The 15,036-nt window shown below is 38.0% G+C and overlaps 1 protein-coding gene across 25 annotated transcripts in view; it reads left to right on the plus strand.

The window, feature by feature from the left end:
- Nucleotides 1-15,036, plus strand: part of LOC102136791 (transducin-like enhancer protein 4) — a 156,283-nt gene that overhangs the window by 76,963 nt on the left and 64,284 nt on the right. For 14 of the 25 annotated variants that reach the window (XM_005581987.5, XM_005581992.5, XM_005581990.5 and 11 more), the window contains 2 exons: nucleotides 1,744-1,948; nucleotides 3,212-3,228. In XM_005581987.5, the coding sequence (XP_005582044.1) occupies nucleotides 1,744-1,948; nucleotides 3,212-3,228 (222 nt within the window). The remainder of the gene's footprint in view (nucleotides 1-1,743; nucleotides 1,949-3,211; nucleotides 3,229-15,036) is intronic. The other 11 variants (XM_005581988.5, XM_005581993.5, XM_005581991.5 and 8 more) reach the window with 1 other exon arrangement.

A 15,036-nucleotide genomic window follows, 5' to 3' on the forward strand; every position in this document is an offset into this window, starting at 1 on the left:
TATTTACTTCAAGTCCCTATTTTATTTTCTTCATAGACATTATTTTCTGCACAGTTAGGAAATATAATTGTGTGCGCATACTTTTTGATCCCCACTGAATAACAGTATGTAAAGAATTATGAACATGATTTTGGCCACTTAAATGAAGAGAATCACCTTATCTCAAAACTAACCAGTTAAGAAAAGCTTCGGCAGGACTTGGAGCATGGGTGGGGCTTGGTTGGTGGAGTATCTAGATGTGGCTCCCATTTTCCATTTTCTGCTTGTAAACTTACTTTTCAAAGTGTTCATACTTTATTCTATTGACTATATTTTAAGTGCATGTAGCCAGAACATAGGTGCAGGTCAGTAAGAGAAAAGAGCTAGTTAATACTGTACATGGACTTTTGTGGTCAAACATAGGAAGACATGCAGGAGTGGAAGAAAATAAACCTAATTTGGAGAGGAGGAAAAAAGGTCCACTTTTTTTCTCTGAGGTATTAATAAAAGCATTTCAAGATTTTTCTTGGTGGAGTGATCTCTCTCTCTCTCTCTCTCTCTCTCTCTCTCTCTCTCTCTCTCTCTTGATATTTTGTGAAATTTTGCTTGGAAAGAATATTACAGAAGGGACTGTTTGGCTATCATAGGTTAGGCCTGGAATGTGATTTCTTTAAAGGCAATAACTAAAATTCAGTCACTACAAAATTTCACCTGAGAATTACTCAGTACTTGTTGTCATACAATATTGTTAAGCAGGGTTTGAGTTGAAGGGACTCCTACTGAGGAATGCATTTAATGTCCTTGCTTCACCACCAACTCCTCCTCTCCTCCACTTCCCACTCAGAAGAGGCAACAAGGCTTGCCCACCGCAGTTCCTGTAGCAGAGTTTGATGTAGCCTCGGCTGAGGTCAAGCACACCCATTCCAGCCTCTTGAGGGCTTTCTCTATGTGTTGCCAGTGTGCTGGTAAAAATGACTTTAAACTCTTGTCAGCGCAGTTACTGGTGCATGCATCACAGTCCCACTCAAATAAACCTGTCACAACACAGAGTCGGCCGCTAGAGAAGAGTACAAGGGCAGGCCTCTAGCTTTTCATTCGAGCATCACTAAACGTGCACAGAGTGCCCAATTATTTCAGCATTATTGAGCAAGCCTACAGGAGGACCCAAGCCTTGCTACATTAGATTTTCTTTAGTAATTTGCTCAAGTACCGCTGAGGACACTTAAAGGGCTTAAAACGGTGGCTGCAACCAGTTTCCTTTTCTGGGTTGTTAATTCAGGTTTTCTCTTTCAAATTAACTCTCCCTGCATGCTGTGCAGTGGTTCTGGGAGAACTGTTTAACACTAATTTTCTCAATTTTCAGCTTTTTTTATTCAACATAACTGCTTTAACAGTTACTCACGTATATGTTTTGATTAGAAATGTATGATAGTGAGGCCTTATTTTATTTTTTTGAGATTAAAAAAGCCTTTATGAGGTTTGTTAAATATGTTTGAATATCGACGATTGAAAGTTACTTACATAATTTCACCACTTAAAAATTACTTATTTTTCATGTGCAAAACCTCCAAGTATAAGAAAGGTAGTGTTTATTGACTATACAGCTCCTTTGCTCCTTCCCCCTTTTAAAAATAGATATGTTAATGATAAATCTTGCATAGGTGTTGGCTTTTTTACTGCCTAGTTGTGCCTCCTTTCTGTTTCTGTTGGAGCAGGGGTTGGATATAGGGGGCAAATTCAATATCTGTGTTTAATTTTTCACAGCAGCAACAACTCCAGGCCCAGCATTTATCACATGGACATGGTCTACCCGTACCTCTGACTCCACACCCTTCAGGGCTCCAGCCCCCTGCCATTCCACCCATTGGTAGCAGTGCCGGGCTTCTGGCCCTCTCCAGTGCTCTAGGAGGTCAGTCCCATCTTCCAATTAAAGATGAGAAGAAGCACCATGACAATGATCACCAAAGAGGTGAGTGAGTGTCTTGGGATGCCAATCTGAGATAACCTGCCTGCTGCTGAGCGTAGGTTCTGGATGCTGTTGTTTATGCTCTCTGAATTTAGTTTTACCGGTGACTAAACAATGGATTTCTACTGGAAGGTAAATTAATTACTGCAAGTAGTCAGTTGCCAAACCATATTCTAGTGGTTGGCAAGAGCTAACGTACTCCCCAGAGGCAGAGGGGCCTGTTTCTGGCTATTGCCTTTGATTTCTTGCTGCCTCCTATGTTCCCCAGGTCTAAATCAGTAATGAAATCCCATGATGCTCTGTTTGAAGTAGCGTGTTGCATTAATAGTTAGTTTTGACTGAATTTATTTTGGGGAATGTCTTGCTGATAAACGCTCACTTGATATTTGACCAAATCAATTATTATTTATAAACAAATGAGCCTATATAGAGCAGTAAAAATCTCACAGGTAAGAAAATAATTTCAGTAGTCTTAGTAATTAAGAAGGTACAGACCAAATTAATGAAATCTGTTGGTTTAACTGTCTCTCTCACCCAGTCTGTTTAGAAGCATGAAATTAACTAATTTCTTCCTATAAGACCAACATAATTGTTTATGCAATTAATTGATTTAAAGGCCAGTTGTGTTCCTTCTAGGTTGATTTCCTTCCTCCACTAAGGTAGATGATAGTGCAGAAACATTGTGATGTGACTGTTGTTTTTCTGTGGTGCTTACTGATAATTTTTGTTAATGACAGAAATGCAGATGAAAAAGTCCCTCCCAGCATTCCTTTCTGGGAATTTACTTAGCACACGGGTGGTTCATTGGCTCGAAGGGTGTGGTTCATAATTAAAAGCTCATATCCCCGTTTCAGCATCCTTACTATGAATTAAAATATTAGGTCAGTGATTTTTATCTCATATGCGTAAATGTCCATCTCTGATATTAGAAACACTGTGATTTGTCACTCAGTTATCTTAGTGCTGTGGTACAGAGTTGATGCAAGATTGTAAACACTTTGAAAAAGTCTGTAAGGAGCACAGATAATAAGAATGTCCAGCTTTGGTTCTTCTGAAATTGTATCAGAGGTAGATTGGTACTTTATGAATTTGGTTGTGCAGTATTAATAATTAACTTTACAGCACAGTTGACCTCTGTGTAATGTATTATTTAGCAGAGATCTTCAAGTTCGATAAATTAGTATGATTTTATGTAAACTAACTAGTACTTTTCTTTTCTTCTTCCCACCACTTCATCTTCTTGTGTTGCTGCTGTTTTACATATAGACAGAGACTCCATCAAGGTAAGACTCAAAATTTACAGACTGAGGAATGGCTTATAAAAGAGCTGTAAATGATTTGAATGAATCTAGTAAAGAATTCTTTGAGATGTAGAGAATGATTTCATTGGTTAGTAGTGGTTAACTGCATTTTTGAAATTACTTTCAGATGTGTGTTTTTTTTTGTTTGTTATTTGTTTTTAAGGTCCCTTTTCTCTATCAGAATCACATGTGTTGACCCGGGTTGAATTGCAAGATCTGGCTTGCATTGCTTATTTTATTATTTGCCGTGTGAAAAAAAAAAACAAAAACTGCTTTTCTTCACTTAGGCTTTGGCTGTAAGATAATAATGAAATGAATTAAATAAATTGGTTTGTAAGGAAATACATATTAGTTTCATATTTGAGGAAACAGTTCCAACTTACAAAATTTATCAAAACATTTGTTTAAGTGAATGGTGCATTTTTTTTTTTTTTCTTAACCACTGGAAATAATTTTCTCTTTCAAATTTAAGTGACTTTTTTTCACCAACTTTTCTTTCAAATTAACATTTTGGTATCTGGTATAACAAGTTAATTCTCTTTAGGTTTTGCATCTGTCTTATCTGCCTTTTGTATCTCTTTATAGACAAGTTGTAGGGAAAGAGGATAAGTATTTAGGGTCTGATGGTTTGGATATGCTTCTATACCTCCACAATGGGATGTGCTAAGGATACCTGAATTTATTTAGTAAGCAAACAAGAAAAATAGACTGCCATGGCAGGAAATGAGTAAAGCATGAAAATTGATGTGATCACTTACGAACCAGACACAATATAAATACACCATTGTAGGCTGGGCGCGGTGGCTCACGCCTGTGATCCTAGCACTTTCGGAGGCCGAGGTGGGCGGATCGCAAGATCAAGAGATAGAGACCATCCTGGCCAACATGGTGAAACCCCGTCTCTAGTCTCTAGTAAAAATACAAAAATTAGCTGGGCGTGGTGGCTTGTGCCTGTAGTCCCAGCTACTCGAGAGTCTGAGGCAGGAGAATAGCTTGAATCCGGGAGGCGGAGGTTGCAGTGAGCCGAGATAGCGCCACTGCACTCCAGCCTGGTGACAGAGTGAGACTCTGTCTCAAAAAATAAACACACACGTACATACGTACATATACCATTGTATTATGCATAATTGTATTACATATGCCATTGTGTTACTTATTGGTTAGAAGGAAAGGACAGTTCTCAACCATTGGCTGAGGTAAAAATGCTGTCTGTTTCTTTATCTTTTACATCAGTTGAATGTTTTGGAGTATAGGTAGTTATATCTTGCAGTTTTTAATGGAGCTATGTATATGAATGCTAAAATTTTCTCCCAAAACCACTGTGCTAGCACTGAATGCCTTTTTACTCCTTGTCGTTTTACAGTGAAAAGGAATTTTTTTTTCAGTGCCCTTAAGTAATGGAAAATAAAACTTGAGCCTATCTGTTTTACCCTTCAAGAATCTTTGTAATTTGAAAGGGCATCTGCACTTCCATGTAAATGTCAACATTTACAATTAGAACTGAACACATTGAATTATTTAATTATGCATTTGCAGTTGTGTATTTTGTTGTATCATATACGTATCAGTACCTAGATTAAAAAAGCATTCTTAATCAAAGTATATTAAGTGTTTCACACATGTGTACTTAGGAAGTAGTAAGTAAATGCAGTGACTAGGATTAACTGATACCAGCCTTTGAAAGCCTGTCTAGTTATTCTGAGGTCATAATATAAACATTCCCTGCCTTCTTATTATAAATATATACCTTTAGGCAGTCCAGTGAACTAAACAAAAGCCTCCACTCCCAGAAGACTGTGAAAATATTTATACTTCGGTGCACACTTTTGTGTCAATTACATTTTCTTATTCCCTCATGCAAGAGTAAGGATGTGTTTTGAAATCATCTATAATCGTTCAGGGAGAGCCTGGAAATGAGTATCTGTATAGCTAGAAGCCAGGGAAAAACAAGAAAGGCTGATGATTTTGCCTTGATTTATTATGGGATGGCATCTATAAATAGATGTTTTGGTTGGGTACCATTCTCAAATTTGAAGTTGTATTACGTCAGGTCTGGGGCTGTACTATAGTTCTACAAGGTGAGATAGTTTGCTTATTTTTCTGAATGTGTTCTGTGATGCTCAGAGAAGCAGTTTTAGTTGCTTGTTCCATCGATCGTCCTCCCATAAGTGGTTCCTGGTTAAGAGGGGGCTTTTTATGATTGTCTGCTGTGTGACTCTAGATGGTTTTTATCAGCCAGAGCGTGCCAGTTGCCTGCAGCTGGAGCCGAGCTCGTATGAAATAATTTATTTATGCAAGATAATGCTCCTTAACATTTAACAGGTAATGAACGTGACATAAATTTCCTTCTTGCTTTTAATTTTTCCCTTTCCTCTTCTAATGTGCAAACAGGCAGCTCTGGTACTCTAAATAATAAGTAATTTTTGGCCATCTGTCAAAAGGAAATTTCAATACAAATTTAAATTAATGGTGCCTGAAATTTTTTATAGCTCCTCTAAAAGCCTCTAATGTGCAGAAAATTCTGAATCTGCTGGTAGTAATTAGTGTTGCATGTAATGAGGATGTGGGCAATCTTAGACAGCCCCAGTGGAACATTTTGATATGGTAGCAAAATTTTGATTTATACAAGGTTGTAGATGGGTTTAATTGTGAGAGACACTTTAAAATGTTTTCTTGACGTTACAGATTGTTAAACAGGGCAGATTTCAGAATAGCTTATAAACTATAAATTTAAACTTACTGTAAAGATTTAAGTAATTAAGGTACTTTACCTTTAGATGCCAAGTAAAATGAAAGAAATTCACTTGTTAACATATTGGGCCTTTTTTCTCCTTTGTCTTTCTCTTCTGGGAAGTTCTGTGGCCACCAGATTGCACGCGGTTGGCTTTATTGATCTCTTTTTCTGTAGCTCCTGTAGCCAAGTTCATTCCTAAGCCTGTTATTTGCAGACCTGTATCTGAAGTTTTTCGACAAAGGTGGAGAATGTAAATATGGATCTAAAGGAGAAAGCACTGTAGGAGCCCAAGAATCAATTTCCTTGGTGATGAGAAACTAGAGCAGTGTGTGTTGTAAGGCTGTTGAAGTCAAGAACCATGGCACCTGCAGCCTTCCTTGTTTGTCACTTGGCTGTCTGGTGACTCCATGTGCCCAACAGTAAGTCCCACATGTGAGGCCTGAAAATGGCAAGAAACACAGACTGTGATCCACTCTTACCCTTAATGGTAGGGCAGAAAGCCCAAATTTCTCTCTCCAAAAGGAATCCAAAGTAGGTTAAGTGGGAGTGTTCTCACCATCTTATGGAGTATCGAGAACCATTTCTCTCATCCCTAGAAAAGGCATAAGTGACACTAAGGAAATGTTTTCTGAGGTGATGGAATCTTCCATTGCCCACCCCCTCTCATTTAGGGCTGAGGGGTAAAAGTGATGGGCTCTAAAATGGTGTCAGAGGGGACGTTCCCGCGTGCTGCCAGGAGCTTCCCACTTGATGGAGGTTCCAGTTCATTAAGAGGAGTCAGCTGCCCTGAGTCATTAGGTTCCCCATAGCACTCTCCAGTTTTTTTCTGAGTGACTGAAATGAGGGTAGTGAGTCAGAGCTGTGAAGGCCCAAATTGCCTAAAACTTGGTAAGAATCTGAGGTTCAGAAATTGTCTTATTTCCCACTCCGTTCCCAAATGTTTACATAATTCCAATATCAGGTAGCAAAAAGTAGGCACCAAAATCAAGACCAGCTTAAATATAAGTAGCAAAATTCACTATCACCAAATGCTGATTAGCTGCATGGCCTCAAGCAAGTTGCTATTATTGTGCATTCTGTATTACTTTGTAAGTCCTTTTTATGTATCTGCCTGCTTCTCCTGTGTTTTATCCTGAGTGCAATAACCTTCTCAAGTCACATCTATGAAGGATTTGCCTTTTTTATCTGTGAAATATAGCAGAAGTACTTTTTTCCTGTGTGCCTATGCTTACCCAGTACAAACATTTTTTTTCCTTCTGAGTGGTGTTGTTTTTATTTTTGTTATTTCATTGGAATGTCTTCAAGCCCAAAGTGCTGGATGCATCATCAAAGAGTATGATCATTTTTAGTGACTTGTGCAGTGCCAAATTGATCTCCTAAAACTCTGTACTAATTTAAAATGCCAAACGCAGTGTTTGAATATGTTTCCACACATCCGCCAATATGGAACTTTATAGTTTTTGTAATTTTTGTTGGCATAATGAGTATGGATGGTGCACTTTATTTTTTTAATTTACGTATAATTATTTTTTAGCTAAGTGCTTTTCTGTGGGTATATACACTGTTTTTTTCCTGTGCAAATTCCTTGATTTTGTTTAAACGTTTTTGTAACGATTCACTCATTATTTGTGTTTAAGGCAATGCCTTTTTATTCTGCTGCATCTATATTTTGGAGCATAGATGACTAAAACATCATACATTGCTTTTTTCTATCCCCCAGTTGTTCTGTTGACAATAAAGGTTTATCAGCGGAAAATTAGAATAAGGTTTTTTTTATATTGAAATTGAAGGGCATGATTCAGGCCAAGAAAGCACTTTTGCCTCATTAATTGGGTGTTACCGGTAAATGTGGGTTTTTAGCCTGAATTAACAGAATGATTACTTCATACACCCCTTTAAGTAGGAGTGTTACCATTTGGGAGATAACTTGGTGGGATAAATTTGTATTACCCCAGACTTTAGAAGTACGTATTGTAAAAAGGCAAAGGCATAAAATAACAGAAAGGTAGACTAAAAAGGGGGGAATCAGTGAAATCCACAAAACACTAAAGAGTGTTTAAGCAAACAAAACAGTCATGGACTTTTGGTATCTTCTATTTTCACCTCCGTAATCAATAATCTGAGAAGAGAAGTTGTCTAACTGAGGGCTGCAGCACTTCAGCATATCCACTGTAACCTAGGGAAAAATGAAGTGGGTCCACAGTGTCCACTCAATCCTGCTGATCTCCTCTGAGCAGCCCCCACTGAATGTATAGCTCGTAGGTTAGATTTTGCCGGTGAAGGTAGGTGTTATGCTTACCGTTATTTCATACATGAGGAAAGGTTTAGAAGTGTGAAGGCCTGTCAAAGGTCACATAGCCAGTGCCGTCCTCAAAGGAAAGCCCTTTGGGTGACCCAGTTTCATTCTAAGTTATTAAAAATCTGAAACATACTACAAAGTACAAATAACTCCCCCATATACCCAGCAACTAGGTATAAGAGCTGTCAATATGTAGCTATATTTCTGTTCTTTTTCTTTGCTGAAGTATTTGTGTGCTCATTTTGCTCCTGTGTACTTCAATATGCAAAATGAACACATTTTCTGAATAGTGGGCCCTTTTTTTTAAAGATAACCATAATGCCTTTAATCACTTAGTAAAATAATTCTTTGATATCTTCTAATACCCAGCTTATAATCCAACTTCTTTGATTATTTCAAATAATTGGTTTACTTGAAATGGGATTCGAATAGGATTCATTTTATTTTGTTGTGATCTCTGTTAGGTCTCTTTAAGTCTTTCTTATTAAAAAATTTTTTGTTTTTTGCCGCTCCCTAACTCATAATTTCTTTCTCATACTAATCTTCGATTTGTCCTCTTACACAATTCCACAAAGCAGATTAAGATTCTTTCCCTCAAGAAGCTAAAACTTTAGGGGAAGAGAACTTTACTTAGGTAGGTCATGGGGAATCAGGGATACCACCTAATAAGGAAATAGAAGTACTTAATGTATTTTTAAAATCATATTTTAAAATATGTTTTTAAAAGCCTATCTTGAGCAATACTTATCTAGACAGTGGATTTGTATTTCAAATACATCATAGCCTGTGTTTCAAGGTTAAAGAATAGAAATAGAACTCTACGTTTTTATGGTCAGCATACATTTCTAGATCTCTTACTCCCTTGATTATTGGTAAAATCCATTTCATTGTTCATCACCAGTGTATGCAGGCAAACCTAGACTTCATTCTCCTATCCCATTCTCCCATTATAAGGAAAAGGCTTTTCCTGGTGTAATTCACCATGAAGTATTCTTGACACCACAAGGAAGCACACTGAAACATTTAGAATATGAGCCATTCTATAAGAAGTCTATGACAGATGCTTCAACAATCCCCTCTACCACTAGGTAAGCTGAATATCATTGGACAAGTCACTTAACCTCCATGGATCTCAAGGCTGTAACTCAAAGCATTCTTCCAAGTATTTGGAATGTAGCTATTTTCTTATTTGTTATTTAGGCCTGTCCTAGAAACAAATTTTAAAATAAAAATCTTATACCATAGGTTATGTTTCAGCAATAAAGTTGGCCATATGATTACCCAAGTAGACACGATGGTTAGCAGTTGAGGAAATCATTTGAGGGGTTGGGTGGTAGGGTGATAAAGTATGCCTTTCAAGCATTTAATGTTATAACTCTTTCAATTTCCCAAAATAAGATGGTAATTTGAAATTAAGTGTTTTAGCATTGCTATTGCTTTTTAATTATTTATTTACAATACTTTTAGGTATTTATTTCTACCATGTATTTTACTATTTACAGTTATCAAGGAACAATTAAGAAGTTTTGTTCTATGAATCTATGATGCAGTAATTTGTTCAGTATTAATTGATACCTGCCTCTAGGCATGTAAACTGCATGAAATGTAACAGGTGTCCTAATTCTAGAAAATGTGTGGTAATTGTTTGTTTGTCAAACAGATGAATAAATGTCTTGAGGGCATAGCTGGTCCTCAGGTGGTGAGCATAAATGGATTAATGATGTGACTCTGGGGGACAGGCTTGTTTTGCAGCACCCTCCTCCACTGATTGCTGAAGCAGAACAAATATTAATTAACAGGGGCGGGCTGTTTGGCAGGTTGGCTTTCTCCAGCTGATTTGGCAAAATGGTTTAATCCTTTCCCTCCATAAACCAACCGTCTTAGTTATGAGACAGACATTTTCATACTGATGTTTAATTTCTAATTTTCTTAATTAGGATGAATTTCATTTCTTGCAAAAATATTACAACGTTTATAGTTAACAGGTTTAAAACTTTAGAGGGGCCTAAGATTTAAGTGTTAATAGTTGGCACTTGAATTTCAAAAACATTTGTTTCTCAAAATGTAGATAATTCTTCCAGTGGAATTATTCAAAAGAATTGTTCACCATCTTTTTTTGTATTCTTACAGTAACACTAACCCCCCTCTGGAAAAATTATAAAATCACTCATGGGGTAGTTTAATACTCTTACTTCTTGTTTTCTTGAATTATTTCTTCAACACTTTCCTCTGTCCAACTTAGGTATTTTGTTCTATGGTGGTTTGAAGTAGCTCAGCTATCTTCTGGGTTCAAAGACTCTCCACTTGGGAGCCACCACTACTAAGGGCTGTAATTTTGGACTTAGAGAGTCATGTCTGATTACTACCATGGCAACTGCCTTGTGAAAGCATTGAAGAGAATTCAGTCTTCACGAAAGAGTAATAGAAAGGAAGTTTGCTGAGGGGCTGAGTAGTACTTTCTGAAAGAGTTTTTGATTCTTTTGAATAAGGTTGCTGTTAAATGAAGATAATACAGTTATTTCAAAACTCAGTCATGCTGCTAAGACTTGGCAAATCAAAACTTGAAATTTAGAATTTAATACTTTGTTGTTTTTCTTTGAATCTAAATATTGAATAAAATAAGTCACATTGCTTTAACTTTATCAGATTATTCATTATTTAGAACCAATCCAATTATTTTTGTATGTGATAAATTATACTGCTTTAAAAACATTTTAAGCTGAGCGTACGGGTACCGTAATGTAAGAAATTCGCTTATTTGTGATAGTTGCAATTGGTGGTTAAGTACCCTCCTCCTCCCAACCCCTGGGTTCAGTTTTGCCTCTAGTTTTACTTCACTAGGAACTGGAGAACAACACACACATACATGTAATCCGCTCACGTGCGGTCCACCTTTCTTCCCTCACACTGTTTAATATTCCATCCCCTCTGCAACCACTAAATGTTCATGAAAAGCCTACACTTTCCCTCACCTCCCTCCGCCTTTCCAGAAATGCAGGCAGTGAGGTGGAAGTTAAATGTCTGAAGTATTCTTGTCGTAAGTGAACTTTCTAAGATATGGTGATAAGGCTGAGCATGAGGAATTCTTTTTCATGGAAATGGACTCATTATTTAATTGTGTCATATCCTGAAGGATTCTTGAATCTTCTTTTTTAAATTGCTACTTTTCAAGATGCTGACTTCAAATTTGAGAAGAGGGCTGGGGGAGGGGAGGTAAACAAGTTTGTGATGCCACCCAGTGAGAGAAGCCAGTAGGCGTATATAGTAAGATCTCCTTTTTATTTATTGCTGGTTATGGCCATTTTAATTATTCTGGAGAATTTTGAGAATTCTATTCACTTACCGTTTTTTAAACTTCTGTTTTCATGAGCGACATTTGGCCTTTTGAACAACAAAATAAAATTGGAAATGCTAATGTTTTGAGCCAACTAAAGGAGGAAAATAAAAATGTCACCATGGTAACAAAGCTGCTTTCTAGATGGTTTCCTAAGATATGCCTGAACTAGAAGCAGATGTCTGATTTGAGAATCTTGCCTCCTTCAATGTAAACAAATAACTTCTGGGCAGGTGTTGGAAATAATATGGAAATCCTATTAAGGGGCCCCGGGTTCCTGTCAGTCAGGAAGCCCGTGCCACAAAAGGGCGGGTTGTCGCATAAAGGAGCAGAGTAAATTCTCATTAGGCTTGAGCTTTTCCCAGGAAATGATTGTCTCCGTGTGTTCTTTCTCCTGTGAATCTGAATGTAAGCTGTTGCTTCTATTGATCTATTCACTGGCTTTATTTTTCTCCTCTTCATTCCAGATCCTCCCTCGCCCCCACAAGCCTGTGTTCTCCCCCTCACCCACCCCTTCCCTTTAGATTAACACTTGATCTGTGCTACTGCTCTGAGAGTTGTGACATTTGTGATTTTAACCTCCCAACCTGGGTGGGGGTGGGGGTGGAGAAGGAGGAGAAAGTTAGCCTTGTTCCCTCGGCCTTTTTCACAAAGACTCTGGCTGATTTGAACTGGCACAGCTAGCAGCAGCAGCAATCATGAAGGCCATTCTGTGTACATTTACCTGAAGTTATATTTTTTATGAATTAAGCAGAAACTAAAAGCTTGAAGAGACAGCTTTTTAGGAACTTTTAAAAACATCCATAGTTGTCTGGTAAGCTTTTGAGGCTGCCCTGTCCAATGTGGTGTAGCCACTAGTCACATGAAGCTATTTAAATTAGTTAAAATGAAATGGAATTTTTAAATCCATTTTCCCAGTTGCATTAGCCACATATCGAGTCCTTAGTAGCCACACGTGGAAACTGCCAAAAACGGCAGAGATACAGAACCTTCCCACTGCTGCAGAGAGTTCTATTGGATAATGCTGCGTTTCTGACAGACTCTGATGAGGCTTGCTGGTTCTATGTTCCTTCTGGCTAAAACTGACTCCTGATACTCAAAAGCAAGGTTCCCCTGGTTTCATAGAAAACAAGGCATGTATGTATTCGGTTTTGAGTGGTTGATATGGTTAGCAGCACTAATATAGTAGTGATCTTTAAATGGTTGTAGATTTTTTTTTTTGTCACGGAACTGGTTGAGCAATATAAACATAGGTCTTCCCAAAATGGACCCCTAAGAGATGCAATTTAATGTTTCTAGATAGAAAGTTGTGGCAGTTTTGGGGGAAAGGGAGGAGTGCTTGAAAGCTATGCATAAGGGTGCTCTTTATAATACTCAGAAGGTTAAATGTGGATAAACACAAAACAAGGCTTCAGAAAAGCCACACTATTATTATGCAGCGTTTCTCGGACTATAGTCCCTGAGACGCACTTCATAAAGCCAATAAAGCGCGCACTGGTGGTCTCCCGTTGCCCTAGCAACGGGCCATGGGGCACAGTGTATGTGAAATGCATGAACATCTGTGAATTAATCTTTTTTAGTTTGTTCTTTTCTTGGCACTGATTGGACCACTCGGGCTTGTGCCTGTGACACTGCGTGCAGAGGGGTAATCTGGAGCAGTCCCCAGGGCCTTGCCCTAAAGTGGATGGTGGAATGGAAAGTGAAGGGAGATTTATCCCGGCAGTGCATTCAGCAGTGCAGGGATTTAACCTGACAGCACTCTCGGCGGGATGTGATTAGCTTACTTTCTGGTGCATGGGGAAACGAATAAAAAATTTTCTAGTAAATCTGGGCATTATTGGGTTTATTGGGTTGCCCTGAAAAAATAATCTGCAGAGAAAATTGAAATAATCACTTGTGTTTGTACCACAGTTATCAGGACTTGAAAGCTGAGTTATTCCACATCCTTGGCCCAGCCCCCGCCTCAGGGATTATAACCAAACCATATTGGACTGTCATTGCTCTGAATGAGACTCCTGAATTGGATGCGTAGGCTGGAATCTGTTTTGATGATAAAATCTGGTAGTAACCTAGTCTGACCTTATTTAGGGAAATTTTAAACTAAGCTGGTGACATTTTTGCCTTTGGGAGAATAGAGCAAATAATGACTAAATACGTAAGCATCCGGGAACAATACTTTGGTTAGTTAGTTACTCCCCCACCCCTGACCTCTTCTGTTCTTTCCCTCCTCCCGCCTCCTGCTGCCACTTCTTCCCTCCCTTTTCTCAAATTGCCGTCCTCCTAAACTTCAGCGTGACTGTACAGACTGTGTCAGTTCCTCCTGTCAATACCAGATGTTCACTTGTAAACTGTTTTGCTCACCCTCGTCGTTTTCAATTCCCTTCTCTTTTCTTCCTTTTTTCTCTTTGTGCCTCCCTGTTTTTTCTCTCTCTCCATTCTTCCTTCTGGGTCAACCCTCTTTCCTGGGGAGAAATGAAAGAAGAATATTACACATGAAATGTTTCACCATGGATGTAGTCTATTTAGTTAATATTTAGGGTGAAAATTTCCTTTATAACAAATGTAATAAAACAAAAGTCTCTGCTACGTAATAGTCCATTTGATTTGTTCGATTGCATTAGCACTGAAAGGTATTTAGGTGGGAAGAACTCCTTGTCAATTCTGTATATGTTTCCCTCTGGATATTAAAAGGGCACAGCTATACCTCTGTAGCTGAGAGATTTTTCTAATTTTTTTTTTTTGTTAGACAACTGACTAAAAATTATTTTAATGGTTCCTGACTTTGAAACCTGTTGGTATTGATAGATGAACTTGCAATCTAAATAAAATATTTAAAGTTAGTCAGGACGTATTGATTCAGCAGCTGGAGGGCAAACAGGCCTGTACTGCACTGGGGGTGCGTGGTAAAGATTAGATACAATCCGTTCCTTCAAATCATTTTCCTATTAAAATACGGAACTGCGATATGCTGCCTTCTGAGTAGAATAAAATATATTAATGGATCGTTCCTCTTCATTTCTCAGAGCTTCTGGTGAGTCCTGAATTCTTTAAAATGTGCATATAAAGCCAGTTTATGATGATTGGAGGACTAGCTCTGAAGGCAGTCTTCCCAGGAAGCTGCCAGGGCTGATGGGCAAATACATGCAAACGTGAACCTTTAGCAAACACTGACAGTAATGCCAGTGGCAACATTCTGTCGACTCCCAATCTGGATGTGGGCCTTTTACTCGAATTCAGAAAGTGTTTTGTAGGAATCAGCAAAACAATTGGACTATTGAGCTAAAATATTTATCATCTGATTTTTTGGCATTTGAATACCCTCACTTGCTTTTCAGGTAGTTTCTCTGTTTTAAAAAGAAGTACATAAATTTGATTTATTTTTTTGCTGCTCCCATTTAGCTCTGATGGTATTTTCTTCTTTCA

Source organism: Macaca fascicularis, chromosome 15 (assembly GCF_037993035.2).
Source record: "Macaca fascicularis isolate 582-1 chromosome 15, T2T-MFA8v1.1".
Classification (NCBI taxonomy): domain Eukaryota; kingdom Metazoa; phylum Chordata; class Mammalia; order Primates; family Cercopithecidae; genus Macaca; species Macaca fascicularis.